Below are 15160 nucleotides of genomic sequence, written 5' to 3'. Positions count from 1 at the left end.
CTTGGAATATTCGTCGAGAAGTTAGCGATAGGTATCATCTGCTCCTAAACTCATCTAGGTATGACCACGCTCTTGTATGGAATGTCCTCGACTTGTCTATCTTTTCAGATGGCACTGTGGACCATTGTGAAGGCTGGGCAGCCACTTCTGGACATTATTTATGGATCTACAGAGATCATCCGTGTACCAGTCACCAGTATTTGTCAAATTCATTTGATACTACGCTTGAAGCCTTGTTCAAAATGGAAAATATGCCTTCAATCAACGCGGAGAGTCCAAAGATTGAGTGGCTGTGTATTCCAACACCTTAACAGGAAGTCATCTATGGTACACATTATGCTATTTGAACACTGACCGTGAATATGGGCGCAGGAATCTAGAATCGATGAATCCTATCCTTCCCATATCCCAACTGCTCTAAGATGCCCTCCGGCCCCTTCCCAAACACTCCACCCCCAACCAGACTCGTCTCCATCGCAGGAGGTCCACAAACAAACACCTTCGTGTCCTTCTCCTCATGGCCCTTCATAACCTCCTCCAGAATCTCCTTGGTCACATACCCCTCTCTTACACCCTCGTCCGGCTCAAACTCTGTGCCCGGTCGACTAACCGTGTAGTGAACATCCAATCTCCCAGGGTACAGACGCTTATACGCATCGAATTCCTGCCGGAAGAGCAGATCCTGTTCGGTATTCACGCCGAAGACCACAGTGACTCTGGTCTTGTCGGCGGGATTGTCGAGGATCCCCTGGGTGAGCTGGTAGATGGGTGTGATGCCTGCACCGCCGGCGATCAGGTACACGTGGCTGAATTTATTGGGTGTCCATGAGAAACTGGGTAGAGAGGCGAGAATGAATAAACTATCGCCGGGTTTAAGGCTGTGCAGGTGTGTGCTTGCTTTCCCGTTTGGGTATTTTTTGACGAGGAGGTCGATGAAGCCAGGTTCTTCTGCTAGTTATTAGATATTGGTAAATAGAATGGATTGGGATTGGAACCGTCTCCCTACCTAGTTTGCTGACGGGCGTGTAGGGTCGTACGACGGGAAACCAGCTACCATCGGGTTTGGAGAAGGTTAGGAGGGCAGCTGAACATATTCTCAATTAACGCTCTGCAATTTCATCAAGAGAGGAGACAAGAACCCACATGTAAGACCGAGCCCGCTCCGTGAGCTCTCACCACCGGGCAGCTCAAACCGAAGACGCTTTGTGTTGTGGTTGACGCTCTCTTCGCTATGAAGACGGAGGTATTTGAAGGCCGGGCCCGCACGACTGAAAACCTTTTGGGGCTCCGAGTTGGGCGATTCTGCGAACGCGCTCTTGGTGAGATACTTGGACGCTGTGTAGGTGCCGATTCCTCCGATAGTGAGGATAGCGAGTGAGTTGGCGACAAGACGCCGGTTCAGTAGGGCTGCCATTGTTCTACTTATCTAAGTTGAAACAACTTGCCAACAGCTGGACTCGAAGTGTGCGACAACGGCTGCAAAAAATCTGACATGCATCCTTCCGGGATGTCCTGGTGTTTTAAATTGTGGCAGATGTTATACAATGTCGGGGCATCGGTGTTTGTCGTGCCGCTGAGAAGGCTGTGTTTGTTCCGGTCGGGCATGGAGATCCCCGAAATGGAGCTGGCAGCCGTTGTAGTAGTGTACGGCTCTGCGGCGCTATTGGCCCCGTGGATTTCAAATTTAAGCACCGGAACTTGTTGGCGCCCGTTTGCGGTGGCAATGGTCTTCGGACCAAGCAGGCCATAAAAGTCCGTTTACCGTGAACCGTTAACTGTGAATTCATTGTGAAATCCTCCATTGAAAGATTTGTTTCTTAGGTTTGACTCGCAGTAGATTGGCCCCCTGCCACTCGTAAGCTTCTACGTAGCGCACAACCCCAAATTGTGCAGGATCTTTTTTTTTTTTTTTTTTTTTTTTTTTTTTTTTTTTTTTTTTCCATTATTTGGGAAACCCCTATTCGTATTTCTTACTATATACTCGAACCACTAGATGAAGATTACGCCTTGTTTATAGCGTCATGAAAATGGTAAATATCTTCGCCAGTTCATCAAGCGAAACCTGATCCGTAAAGTCATAAAGGGTTGATCTCCGGCGACTCTGTCCCCCATAAGCCTGCGCCACGGTTCCTGCTGCATTCTCTTCAGAAGTTGGCCCATAACGTCTCGCCGTGAATCCATTGGATACAGTTCCTTTGGTAACAGCAGGCCAAGGAGCCTGCCCATGGCAGAACTTGAAGAAGTCCTCAGCAAATGCAGTCCCAACCGCTTGCTGGTCTGGAGATAGGAACTCTCGGAAATTTTGGAAAAGGTAGGCTAGATCCAGAATGTGGTTGGTCCTGCCTTTCCATTTCCCTTCCCATGGATTTCCTTCATTGAAGTAGTATACGTACGCGTTTCCTTTCCATCCTTGCGCAAATGTCAAAGCAGGGGAGAAGAAGAGCACATCGTTAATGAAGTTCAGAACACCAGGGAAGGCCTCGTCATCGCTAGCTTCTTCTGCGACTCCGTATGACTTTACAATCTGCTCGACTATGGCTGGTTGCGTTGAGAGAGCGGTGTTCGCGGCTTTGACAAACTTTTTAGCGCAGCCCTTCGCAGTGTCAGGGAACAGAAAAGCAATAATGCTTGCCTAATAAATTAGCTTACGGACCCGACGGCAAATCTTCATACTTACATCTATCTGGGCATCTCCAACCATCAAGTCCTCACACCAATTCTTGCCCCTTGGCGCGTCCGATGTTGTACTCGCCGTCTCGGAGTGTGAAGGGGTGGAGGGAACAATGTCTCCATCGATTGCGGGTGACGACAGAATAGATGGGGGTAGTTGAGCAACAACATCAGCGGCTGGCATCTCAAGAAGTGCCTTGATTCTCTCCTCGGGGCTACTGCTATTCGACAGCCCTAAGGCTGAGATCGCTTTCTTGTAGTTCTGTTCGTGTACTTCGTAGGGTAAAGGCTGGCTCAGAAAATACGTTCCGCTCATTGCAATGGCTCGCTTGAAAAGTGCTTCTTCGGATTTCAAGTGGTAGGTCACGGATGCTGGAATTGTTAGCTTTGTGTGGCATCATGAATGAAATTCTAGATATACCTCCACCCGCGCTCATTCCTGCCACCGTGATGTTGTCTGCATCTCCTCCAAACTCGTGAATGTGTTTCCTCACCCAGTCGATAGCCACACGCTGGTCACGAAGTCCATTATTTGCTTTATATCCAGCATTGCGCAGTTCCTCGGAAGTCAAGAATCCGAAGGCCCCAAGCCGATAACTGGAGGTGTCAGCTCGAGTCCCATCGATTAGAGCTTAGTTCTTACTTGATAGAAACTGCTACTATGGGAAGTTTCTTTTCCACAGACAAACCGACAAGCCGAGTATAGTCAAATTGAGGCCAAGAATTTGCGCCAATAACCAGACCCCCGCCATGTATAAACAGAAAAACCGGTAACCGAGAGGATGCTGTCGTGCCAGCGGGGACAGCGATGTTGAGGTTTAGACAGTCGATGTCAGACTGAGGGAGCTCCTTTTTGGGCAGAGCGTGCTGGACGTGCATTAATTCCAAGTCGCATCCAATCGGGAGCGACACAGCTGTAGGTCTATACCTTGTTAGCCTAAGGATAACGGCAGTAACAAGAAATTTTGACATCGCACCCATCTTTGGTCGCGTCCAAGGTATCCCCCCGGGGACTGTCAACTGGAACGGCGTCCGCCAGTCTGTTTTTCAAAGTGGCATATTTGATCCCCAAGTACTGTGTCACACCATCTCCACTCTTCCCTTGGATGGTTCCGAGATGTTGAGTCTGAAGAACAGCAGCCATTTTGCTGTCACTTATATCGCAATGTCTCCAGCTGTCTACAGCGAGTATATAAGCTGAGAAGTGTGTCGCAATGCGATGGAAAGCGGGGAAGGAAGATTGATTCCGGTGTCTGCGGCGTTGCGGCATGCGCACCTGGCAACCTTCATCCCGCACGGTTCCTGGTGGGGGAAATGCCGACAGTGCCCCACCACCAGTTAGGTAGGTCGTATCTTGCAGTATCGCGGCAGCGGGGGAATCTTATGGGAACGCGCTGTAAAACGGGTATTTGGGTCACAAAATGAGATAAACCAACATCACCTTCACAGAAGGTGATGAGTTCATCCTCATGGTTCACGGCTTGGGTGCATTCGATCCGTCCATTTCCAACTCCGGGATTCCCCCAGTGTCACCGTATACCGGCGGAAACTCGGAGGCGAAAACCGAAGGAATCGCGATCAGCGGTAAATCGGAGCAGATACTATGTGAATCCAGGCTCTATAAAACTGACCAGGCTATAATCCTGGTGTGGGCGCAGTTAGCATAGAGGACCAATGGAGAAGGATGGTAGAACTAATACAGTGATCAACCGTGGCTGCTTGAATCAAACATGTTCCTGGAGAAGCAGACAGTCTATTGACCGCGAAATGAGAACAGTTGAAAATGGGAATAAACTTCCATGGAGGTGAGTGTTGGTTGTCAGCTGCGAGGGGGATCGGGAACGGACCTTAAGGAGCGAGTCTCATGCACCGTCCGCCTGACTTCTCTCACTTCCTCCTTCCACCCATCGCCGACACTACAGACACATCCTGCGTAACCCCGGCCAAACAACAGGAGACTCGTATTGATGCTTACGTGCAGTCGGGTTGCAAATCTTAGTTTTACTTTGATCAGTTACCATTATCATTCCTGACCCTCTGGCCGCTAGGTAAACCGTTACGGGCCTTCGGCTGTCAGTATCAACAAAATTTGGAGACTGTACCATTATCCTATCACACGGCTTATGTACGACGAAAAGGTGACACGAGCGACTTCGGTACCACCCCATGATCGTTATCGATCAGTGTTTTGGTGATCCTTTGTTATTATGGAGCACTGACCATCTTCTTTTTACTATTGACCACAATCTTGCAGGAAGTGCAGGGTTGCTATTTGAGGCCATCCCTTGTCAGTGACATTGTTGGCATTCTTCACATCGGGCGCTAACTAAGATGCCTTTAGGTACGTGAAAGTCGGCATGACTCGGCCTCGTCCCACGTGCTGTTCCTCTCTCTGCATCTCATTCCCATGGTGGATAGAACACTCAGGTGGGCAGGTCTTGAGGTTACAACGGCTGAATTTATTCCTTCAAAAATGGTAGACTGAGTCGGGCAGATCGATATTTACCTGCAGCCTGCATTAACCAGCGCTGCAGGGGCCATAATCACCGAACAAATCAAACCCCATGATCGGGGTCAGTCTTCCATGCCATGGCGCTAATATGAATCTAAGGAACACCCCTGGCCTAGACTCCGGTGAATGTATCCAGCAGATGCAACATCACTAGCCTTTAATATCATGTGCTATTGGGTGGTGTAAACAACCAAGGCGGGCAGGCGAAGGTCTTCCCGGAATGTTAAATAGCCCCTTGCGTCGTTGAGCGGACGATAATGCAGCCTCTCCGTCCTTAATGCACACCATATTCGTTGGCCTAAGGAGCTCATCCTTTTGGTTCTAGTCCCATTATGAAGCCGAGTCAAGTCTTAGCCTGGGTGGTTGGAGCCCTGGGTGTCCATGCAGCCCATGCCGCATCCATTAGGGGACCCAACCAAGCAGTGCGCGCGGGGAGATTCGAAAGTCGCCAGTCGGAATCCGGTACATGCAGCCCGGATGATGCTACATACAGTACGGAAACCATGCCAGAGGGGACATACACGGACTGGGGTGCCCTCGGCCTCGATAATCTGACTTCTGGCCGGCAATTCGTGACAATCGTCAACCTTACACCCCACCGGTTCAAGCTTGATAGCACTCACTCCTATCAGATGGATACATTTGACTGGGGGGACATCCCGTCAGGCCGTTCGCGACAGAATATTGCCCACTATACCGAGCGTGCCGGAGCAAACCAGGTGGATACAAACGGCGAGGCATATTACTCGATTGAGGGCACTGATAAGAAATTCGTCATTCGTGCAACAACACATGTACCTGATCGCCACCCTCGTCGCACAGTGATTGACCTCAGTGGCTTGTCCCTAGGCCAGCGCGAATATCTCGACCCTAGACCGGATGTACCGGTTACTTTGGTGATTACTGGTAGTGACAGTCATGGGTTCATGGCTTCTCTCAATCATGGTACCGGCAACTGGATGAAACAAATCTACGATGTCATCAAAGACAGGCCGCTTCAGCATATTATCATGCCTGGTACGCACGATGCTGGCATGAGCACCATTAGTGACCAGATAGTTTCCATAGGCAGCGAAGCCAACACTCAAACCCAGGCGCTGAACATTTATGATCAACTCCGCGTAGGTGCGCGATGGTTTGACATGCGGATTCTGAGTGTCCATCAGTCTAACACCGATGATTATGCATTCTGGGTAGCCCATGTCAACGACGAGACGGCTGATGTTCCTATTGGAAACACCGGCGAAAGTCTGGGCGATGTCGTCGATGAAATCAACAAGTTCACTTCGGAAAATCCCGGCGAGATCATATTTGTAAAGCTCAGATATCTCATCGGCATCCGAAGAGTACCCGGTGGCGCTATCAAATGGGACAATGACATTGTGGACAACTTCTTCAGCGAACTCAAGAAGGTCAACAATCGTTGTGGTAACCTTGACACCAACACCGAATTCCAGAGACAGAAGGCATCGTACTTTATGGACCAGAACAACGGCGCGGGTTGCGTTGTTTTTCTGCTGAATGGAGACAATATACCAGATGAAGTTACGAGCTCATCGATTTCCGACGGTCTATATCCAGCCTCGCAGATGGCAGTTAACGACCACTGGTCCGATCTGTCCACCACAAAGCCAGTGGCCGAGGACCAAATCTCCGTATGGTCAGGGATAAATCGTGTTGAGCCGTTTACCGACGATGAATTCCTCATCAGCCAGTGGCTTGTATCCGCGGATGCCCTCCAAACAACCGCTCTGACAATCCAAAACATTGCCATCATGCCCACTAATCCAGCCCTCTACTGGGCGGGCGTCAATGCTATCAGCCCCACCAAGTGGCCGAATGTGCTACTGGTCGACTACATTGGTGTTGTCGTCACGGATCAGCATTCTTGGAACCAGCTCAGCGCTGAACTGTACACCCTAGCTATCGGCCTGAACCTCTACATGCTGAGTGAGAACTGTGATGTGAGCGACCAACGATCTGTCCTTCTTCCAGCTGCGGAAAGTGCCAGAAAGAATGCGATCCAGAGGGTCTCCGGGTCTTGGAATGGCATCATATATGCCAATGGGACAGTTGTCGATAACCCGCCGCGCAATTTGCATCTAGGACGCGTGGAGATTCTCAGGAACGGTACGGTTTTCAATAACGGCACAGTTCTTGAGAAGGACATGCAAAATCCGTATTAAAGTTTGGTTTCTGTTTAGCTTAGACAAGCCAATTAACGTCGGTCAAAAGGCCCTTTCCCCAGTTAGGACGACATACTACATTCAAAGTGGGCGGAGATATAGCGAATGCCGCACCAAGCCTTTTTTTTCACTTTCACCTATAATCCTTCAAACTGCTATAGTCCCTTCTGCTCTCCTGCCTTTGCATTCTCAACTACAACCTCCGTCTCCCCCTCAAGAGCCGGGCTCCTCAGCACTGCGTCATCAGACTCCGACTCCGAGCCCGTCCCAGCCACGCCATTCCGTTTTCTATCCCTTCTATGCAGCACAATCGCGGTGATAAACCCAGCCCAGAGGAAGAAGTAGAAGACGAATGTCACCGGCCACCCCTTTCGCCAGCGCGGGGCGCCGTCTGGACCAGCCGTAGGGAAGAGTAGCAAAGGGACCCAGATTTGGAAAGAGTAGCCGAATGTCATCATTGCGCCCTGGGAGAGGAGTGAGTAATTTTAATAGAATTCGGCATGTGTAGAATGAAATGAGGAGGATCGTACCATGATCAACGCCCTTTCTTCAGAATCATCCTTAACGACAGTGTTGACTGTAGAGTACAAAATTGGACTTGCACAGCCCGACACACCGAAGAAGTACCAGGCTACGAACCTAGTATAATAACATTAGCCACAGATACCGCGGCATTATGGAGAGATGCCAGGAACATACTTTAACGCTGTCGGGATATCCCAAATACACATGCAAAGCGTCGAGAACAAGGAGCTCAGCGATATCAGGGTGTATATAATCCAGGATGGATTTATTGCTGCCAATGTGGTCCCTAACCATGAGGCAACTATTGTAATGGCGTGAATAACCGTGGGCAGCTGGTTGATTTGCGTGACTGAGTATCCCTCGTCTTTGAGCCAGAGGCTCATGTATGAGCTTGGGTAGGAGGAGAGGATCATGCATCTGGATTTTTGTTAGCGATATCTATCTCACCGTCTCTGCTCAATATTTATTGCTGATGAGGTGGCAGTCAAAGGCAAACAAGCTGGGGGGACGCACGCATAACAAAACAAGAATACCCAGATATGCCACCTTCTCAGACTCCGTTTAAACACATCAAGACCCAGCCTCCCCGGTCTCCGAATATTCGCTTTCTTGATTCTCTCCTTTGCAATCTCAATGTCCCGTTTTGAAAGGAAAAACGGCGGCGGAGAGTCTGGGATGCCGGGGAATATCACAAACCCTATCAGTGCCACAGGGATGGTAAATATGCCGTCGATGATAAACAACCAGCGCCATCCAGGCATCCCTCCGACACCGGAGAGATTGGTGTATGCTGCTGCTTGGAGATACCCGCTCACCATTGTCCCTAGCGGGTTACAGATGAACCAGGTCCCTGCGCGCTTAAAGAGGTCGGGGCCAGAGTACCATGAACCTGGCGCTTGTTAGAGATACAATTCAAAGAAAGGTGCTGGATGCCCACCTAAGATGAAGTGCGTCCCTGCAAATACCGGGGCTTCGAACATTCCTACTAGGAACCGCAGGGCGTACAACTGGTGGACATTCGTTACTCGACTCTGAGCGAAGGTGCAGATTCCCCAGAGAATTTCGAGTCCAGGGAGAAGCCAGCGAGCCCTAATACATGTCAGGATATAGAACTTGACTTATTTTCCACGCAATACGCACAGAGTTGGCCGCGACATTAGAAGCATCCCAGGCACCTGGAATACTACATAGGCAGTGTAGTAGCAGATGTTGAAGTAGTTAAGTTCATTCCCATACAGACCGAAGTCCTCTTTGAGGCCGCTCACGTAGGCATTGGTGATATTGGTCTGGTCCAGAAACTTGACAAAAACTGATATAATTAGTCAATCTTCAGGTAAACGACTCGATAGATATGTCTTACAGCAAAGGCAGGCAAAAACCAAGATAGAGACATCAAGTTTGAACAGCAACTTCCTCTCCTCGAGCGGATAAGACGATGGATACCAATTGAAAACCTCCTTGATTATTCCCAATAGCGAGTTTGACGGCCTTTTCCTCACCTCAGACATCTTTCCCGGCCTCTTCAAAAATCTTTGATGCCATGAAATAAAACCCGCCTGTTTCCCGATTTATATAGCATGTTGACCAGATTGTTGCAAAACAGCTTCTTTGACGCAATTCAACCCCACCTGTCTCTGGGGCCCATCTCTCTGTATTAGGAATGAGACACGAGCATACCTGAGCAACCTGACACAGTCGATTGTGTAATGGCCATTTTATCGCCGATGGCGTGTTCAACCCCTGTGCTGAGCAATTGCATATTGCTCTTATCACGCCAACCAAAAACAAGCATGTACTCCAAACAGATCGGCCCGGCCCTAATGAGTCAGTTCTAGATAATAGGATCATTGCTGCAGTTTTCCCATTGAGTAAGGACTGTAGTTAGGGCAATATTCGCCGTGGATGGCGTGCTTGATTGATAATCAATCAGATATCTGGGTTGGAGAGTAGTGTTGCGGGGTAGCATGAGATGATGCAAAACATATAATGTATAGACTTGGACTAATTGGTTTGCTCTAGTTCAGACGCTTTCGTTGCATTACATCCCAGTGTATTGTTTGTTGACTCTTGCCATGACTGACTTCGAAATTCCCCGCTACGAGCAGGTCCCCGAGACCAAAGAGGACCGTGAGTCTCCTATCCCATAATGTACTTCAATGTTATTAATAAAGACAGTTGACTGGGCCGAACTGGTAACAATTGACCTTGGCCGATTCGATCAACCAGGAGGCAAGGAGCAACTGGTGCAGCAATTGGATCATGCTGTCAAGCACGTTGGTGAGATTTGCCTCGTATAGAGCATACTAGGGCAGCTGTTGATGCAGCATAGGCTTCTTCTACGTAAAGAACTTCAACATCACCCAAGAAGAGATCGACCGCCAGTTCGCACTCGGTCGTGAATTCTACTCCCTCCCTCTCGAGGAGAGACTCAAGTATCACAGCACGCAAGATCTAGAAAGGGGCGAGTACAACGGATACCGTCCCGCAGGACATCGCATGTAAGATGCGCAACTCTATGCGATATTTTGCCGTTGGCTAAGAAAGAAATTACAGTCTTGGAAACGGTATCAAAGACAATGTCCAAGTGTACAACATCCCCAAGTTCGACGGACACCACGAGCGCAAACAACCCACGATTCTAGCTTCACATATAACCGAGATCGAAGCATTCAGTCGCAAATGCCACACAGAGGTCGTTGAGAAACTGCTCCGCCTCTTCGCCATCTTCCTCGAGCTCCCTGACGAGGACCAGCTGGTGCGCGACCACCAATACGACATCGAAGGCGAAGACCACCTGCGCTACATGCACTACGCAGCCCGAAGCGCCGAGGAAAACAAACTCGTCGGCGAGCTGTACAGTCCCGGCCACACGGATCTAGGCACGGTGACGCTTCTTTTCCGGCAACCCGTCGCGGCGCTGCAGATCCTCAATTCGGAGGGGCAGTGGAAGTGGGTGAGGCCCCAGGATGGGACTATCACGATCAACACGTGTGATGCTCTTACCGCGTTGACGGGTGGACTGATCAAGTCGAGTGTTCACCGGGTGCATGCACCGCCGAAGGATCAGGCTGGGATTGATCGGTTGGGGGTGTTGTATTTCGCGAGGCCGAATAACCATGTGGTTTTGGATCCCATTGCGAATAGTCCGGTGTTGCAGAGGTCCGGTCTGACTGGGAATGCATTCACGGAGGTTGGAAAGCATTTGACAACCAAGGAGTGGGTCAAGGCCAGGCAGACACAACAGCAGAGGCGGAGGCAAGATGTCAAGGTTTCGGATGATGGCAAGTATACGTTTAAGCCAAAGGATTTGGAGATCATCCCAGGGCTGTTGGCGAAGGTTTACAACTAGCCTCCCGTGGAATAATGCTTCTGACAGTAAGCTTTCCGGAGATAGTTGGATGTATATTGTTTCTTACAAGAATGTCTGTCTATATGCATTACATTTATTATCACGGTCAAATCAGCATCCAGCGAGACGCATCGGAGCTTGCTATGATGAGAAATTGACACTATATCCGCCAGTATTCGGATCTTGGACAAAGTTGAAGTTATCTGTCGACAGTCCAAAGGGTTTAAGAATACCATTCCCCAACTAGAATATGTTAGCTACCTTCCTATAACCGGTTGGTCAACTCACGTCTTTCAATTTGCCCATCATCTCCCCCATTTCGGCCTCCCGTGCCTTAGCTATCTTTATCGGCAGCTCTCGTAAAGCTTTCTGGACTATTCGCTTATCATCCGCCGATAGGTTCTCCATAGCAGCGAGGATCTTGTAGTCTTCCTCCGCCCCCTGGAGATTCCCCCAGCCGCCTAATTCTGTCTTCGCCCTCGCTCGCCGCATTAGAGCTTTCGCTCGAATCCGTATGACATCGCGCTTCTTCTCATCGCGTTCTTTGATCTTCTTAAGCTGCTCTTCTTCCGCCACCTCATCTTCGCCGGATATTTCCACGACCGCGGCGTCTGAGTCCGCTGGTGCCGTGCCGGAATCTTCCTTCTCCTCAGCTTTCGTGGGCGGCGGTACCACGCGGTCTAGTCCATCTATACACGCACTAGCACTATCGACGGCCGCTTTCCAGTCTTCCAGCTTCAAATAGCAAGCAGCCATATTACTTCGGACAACGGCAATCTCGTAGTCGAGGTAGCTAGGGCAAGACGCGATGGCTCGGTCGTATGCGGAAATGGCTTGGTCATATGATGCGACGGAGTAGAGCTTATTTGCTTCTGCTTTTATTGACCGGGACTCTTCGAGAAGACGCTATAGGAGATTCCTATGTCAGTTTGACCTGGCTGGCGTGGGGGAATGCTGGTCACTCACTGTCTCCTCTTCGGCCGGGAACCGAGCATCATGAAAAATATCTTCGTCCTCGTTGTCACTCCCAGCATGGTCTTTTCGGTCTTTACCCTTGTCCAAGTTGTGCGTTGCCATCGTTCCCGAGATTTTGGAGATTGTTCGATGTTGCGGGGGGTGGCCGATCCGGTCGGAGTCTGTGTCATGGCGTGTCTGCCTGAGGCATATATCGGCGATAAGCTGTCGAGGCTGGACAACATTTGAGGGGGAAAAGCCTGGAGAGATTCAGCACCTCCACAACTCTCTCGTTTCCTCCTCTCGCTTATCAACAACCTCTGTCATTCACTTAACAATGACCGGTGAAGTCCAAAAGTATGTGTCCCATCCCAAATGTCCATTTCTCGGCTGACAATCGCATTCAGCTTCCCGCCAGTGCGGGCATGTCTTTTCGACATGGACGGCCTTTTGATCGACTCGGAAGACATATACACGGTTATCACTAATAAAATCCTCCATTCGTTCGGAAAGCCTTCGCTGCCATGGTCTATCAAAGCTCAGCTCCAGGGACGCCCTCAGCCAGAAGTACACAGTCCCCTTCGTCCCTACTTATGATTACCCCGCCCCCGCTCATAAGAGAAGAACGCACCGCATTCTAACAAAGTTCCAGGCCGCAAAGATCTTCCATCACTGGGCACAACTCCCAGTTCCGCACGAGGAGTATCACAAGCGCCAAGGAGAACTCCAAGCTGAGCTCTTCCCCACCACCCAGCCTCTACCCGGCGTGGAAACATTGCTCGCAAAGCTCGTGTCAACGCAAAAGACCTCTAACCCGGTACACATCGCGCTAGCGACATCATCGCACAGCAGGAACTACCAATTAAAGACCACCCATCTGCAGGATCTGTTCTCACTATTCCCAGACTCCCAGCGCGTTTTGGGAGACGACTCTCGCATTGGAAAGGGACGGGGGAAGCCGCTGCCGGATATATATCTGCTTGCGCTGGAGACTATCAATGCTGGTCTGAGGGAGCGAGGGGAGAAGGAGGTTGCGCCTGAGGAGTGTTTAGTGTTTGAGGATGCTGTTCCCGGTGTTGAGGCTGGGAGAAGAGCGGGAATGAGGGTCATTTGGTGTCCGCACCCTGGTTTGTTGGAGGCGTATAAGGGACGCGAGGCCGAGGTATTGGCGGGGCTTACCGGGGAGCATAAGGAGGCAGAGAAGTCGGTATCAGAAAAGGAGGCTGATGAGCTTACTGCGGAGAGGCTGCAGAGTGCAGGGAAGCCGGGACATCTGAACGATGGGTTTGCGGAAGTGCTTTCGACGCTGCAAGACTTTCCCTACGACAGATATGGCATTCAGCCTGTAGATGCGTGATTCTTGAAAGACAGTCAATGCTTTAAAGATTAAGAATTCAGGATAGATCTATCTAAATGACAAGCACAGCAACGTTAATAACGTCAATCATCAAATATATATATAGCCCGCTAACCCCCCATCATTACCATATACAACCAACCACCCCTTCATAATTAATATTCCATCACTTCGTCTTGCGCTTCTCATCAACCGCTTCCGCGGCCACAAACGCGCTTCTCACCTCCTTACCGGCCTCCCAAAGCACCCAAAGCGGGATCCAGACCCAAAGGGTGTTAAAGAACACCAGATAAAACCAAAGATAAACCGCATTTCCAGTCTCCAGCTGCGCGCTTCCAGTCAACCACTCCGGCGCAAAGGTCATAAACCCGCCATACAGCTCTGCCGTCGCCAACGCGGTAGCAACAAGCCACAGCTTCCCCTTCGCAGATCCCTTCTCTTCGCTCGTCGCATCCTGGCTAGAGTTCCAGAGCAAGTAGCAAACGTAGATTGCGGCCGGTCCACCAAGGAACACGGTCAGCAGTTCCAGCGAGATGACGGTCGCATCCGCAGTCGCCCAACGGTGATCGGCCTTTGCGTATTCTTGCCAGAGGCGCGCGCTGGGGCTTGCGCCGCCGTATGCAGCGCCGTACACGCGGTCCTTGAAGCCCAAGAAGGCGAGCTCGGTGGTGAAACCCGCGGGGAGGATCGCGAAGCTAGTGAAGCATTCGTAGAGGAAAGAGCCCTCGATGAAGAGGTGGGTGAGGGCGTCGTAGGCGTGCCAGAAGAAGAGGATGCGGTTGCGCGTCTGGGAAGATGGGATAAGGGAGACGCCGAGAAGATAGGCGATTGGCATAAAGGAGAGCGCGAACGCGATGCAGAGGATTGTGGGTGTGTCGAGCTCGAATGGAGCCGCGGTGGTGGTGGACATTCTGTATGGCGCGCCTCGTAGGCCGGGTGTATAAAGGGCGCTAAGGATTGGTTATGTTCTGCGCGATCCAATTCCCGAGGGTTGGTTGTGTTTCAATATTCTGCAGCTCTCGCGCGTTCGGGGCGTTGGAAGAAAACGAAGCCAGACCCCTGAAATTCCGCTGTTTACAATTAATTGTGGCCTGAGGCAGAGGTCAGCCGTGATCGTCGATTTCCTTCCTGATCCTTTTCCTGACACTGCAGACTCACTACTACTCTCCGGCCCGCGTCTGCCTGGCCTTTATCGAGTCTTTGGTTTCAAGTCAATTTCTCGAAGTTCAGATTATTGGGCACATCGGCCTTAACGCCCGTCAAGTTCACAATCCCTCTATTTCCCAACTTCTCGCCTTGCTGAGTCGGCGCTGCACAGGATCTCCGAGCGTGGAGTTGGTGCTCGAGTCCCACAATCCACTTTCTTTCAGCGAACGAGCAACGGAATTGGCCTAGACTGAGAGGCTCGCTCCTTTCATTGGATATGGACGCTGTCAGATGGGGTCATGGCGGGTTTGCGGGGGCAGCTCACTTAAACAATCTACTCCAGAGCATGCCCAGACAACAACCAAGGTCCAACTTGGGGAAGAGTCTGGGCGACTCTGTTGGACGGCAAATTGAAAGATGCTCTGATGTGGGATCTCGTGCATGGCTATTCCTTTCAAAAT

At 50.5% G+C, this 15160-nt stretch overlaps 8 protein-coding genes across 8 annotated transcripts; 3 read left to right on the top strand and 5 right to left on the bottom strand.

Annotated features, from left to right (window-relative positions):
* Positions 1–251: 251 nt before the first annotated feature.
* On the bottom strand, positions 252–1593 carry ASPVEDRAFT_192001 (cytochrome b5 reductase family protein). Its single transcript, XM_040809100.1, has 3 exons — positions 1144–1593; positions 1007–1084; positions 252–948 (listed from the first exon to the last, which is right to left on the bottom strand). Exons 1-3 carry the CDS (start codon positions 1412–1414, stop codon positions 377–379), a joined length of 921 nt encoding a protein of 306 aa, XP_040667502.1. The 5' UTR covers positions 1415–1593; the 3' UTR covers positions 252–376.
* Positions 1594–2011: 418 nt separating this feature from the next.
* Positions 2012–3814, bottom strand: ASPVEDRAFT_83267 (putative carboxylesterase; the record flags this gene model as incomplete). The annotated part of the gene is made up of 5 exons (XM_040817347.1): positions 2012–2632; positions 2678–3042; positions 3092–3267; positions 3314–3592; positions 3648–3814. The coding sequence occupies 5 exons, from the start codon at positions 3812–3814 to the stop codon at positions 2012–2014; spliced, it is 1608 nt and encodes a 535-aa protein (XP_040667501.1).
* A 1700-nt stretch (positions 3815–5514) lies between these two features.
* On the top strand, positions 5515–7368 carry ASPVEDRAFT_130874 (phosphatidylinositol-specific phospholipase C domain-containing protein; the record flags this gene model as incomplete). The annotated part of the gene is made up of 1 exon (XM_040806764.1): positions 5515–7368. The coding sequence occupies one exon, from the start codon at positions 5515–5517 to the stop codon at positions 7366–7368; it is 1854 nt and encodes a 617-aa protein (XP_040667500.1).
* Positions 7369–7523: 155 nt separating this feature from the next.
* On the bottom strand, positions 7524–9401 carry ASPVEDRAFT_130898 (uncharacterized protein; the record flags this gene model as incomplete). Its single annotated transcript, XM_040806766.1, has 7 exons — positions 7524–7832; positions 7899–8007; positions 8068–8310; positions 8407–8782; positions 8831–8982; positions 9034–9202; positions 9254–9401. The coding sequence occupies 7 exons, from the start codon at positions 9399–9401 to the stop codon at positions 7524–7526; spliced, it is 1506 nt and encodes a 501-aa protein (XP_040667499.1).
* Positions 9402–9773: 372 nt separating this feature from the next.
* On the top strand, positions 9774–11242 carry ASPVEDRAFT_191993 (uncharacterized protein; the record flags this gene model as incomplete). The annotated part of the gene is made up of 4 exons (XM_040809099.1): positions 9774–10020; positions 10069–10170; positions 10223–10391; positions 10438–11242. Exons 1-4 carry the CDS (start codon positions 9966–9968, stop codon positions 11240–11242), a joined length of 1131 nt encoding a protein of 376 aa, XP_040667498.1. The 5' UTR covers positions 9774–9965.
* A 141-nt stretch (positions 11243–11383) lies between these two features.
* ASPVEDRAFT_83263 (uncharacterized protein) lies at positions 11384–12319 on the bottom strand (the record flags this gene model as incomplete). The annotated part of the gene is made up of 3 exons (XM_040817346.1): positions 11384–11485; positions 11531–12148; positions 12209–12319. 3 exons carry the CDS (start codon positions 12317–12319, stop codon positions 11384–11386), a joined length of 831 nt encoding a protein of 276 aa, XP_040667497.1.
* Positions 12320–12457: 138 nt separating this feature from the next.
* ASPVEDRAFT_41328 (haloacid dehalogenase superfamily protein) lies at positions 12458–14053 on the top strand. Its single transcript, XM_040812320.1, has 3 exons — positions 12458–12553; positions 12604–12763; positions 12849–14053. Exons 1-3 carry the CDS (start codon positions 12534–12536, stop codon positions 13551–13553), a joined length of 885 nt encoding a protein of 294 aa, XP_040667496.1. The 5' UTR covers positions 12458–12533; the 3' UTR covers positions 13554–14053.
* ASPVEDRAFT_649384 (EXPERA domain-containing protein) lies at positions 13637–14725 on the bottom strand. Its single transcript, XM_040815757.1, has one exon. The coding sequence runs from the start codon at positions 14461–14463 to the stop codon at positions 13720–13722; it is 744 nt and encodes a 247-aa protein (XP_040667495.1). The 5' UTR covers positions 14464–14725; the 3' UTR covers positions 13637–13719.
* Positions 14726–15160: the final 435 nt, after the last annotated feature.

This window comes from Aspergillus versicolor (assembly GCF_001890125.1).
Source record: "Aspergillus versicolor CBS 583.65 unplaced genomic scaffold ASPVEscaffold_4, whole genome shotgun sequence".
NCBI lineage: Eukaryota > Fungi > Ascomycota > Eurotiomycetes > Eurotiales > Aspergillaceae > Aspergillus > Aspergillus versicolor.
This window is presented reverse-complemented; position numbering and strand designations above follow the sequence as displayed.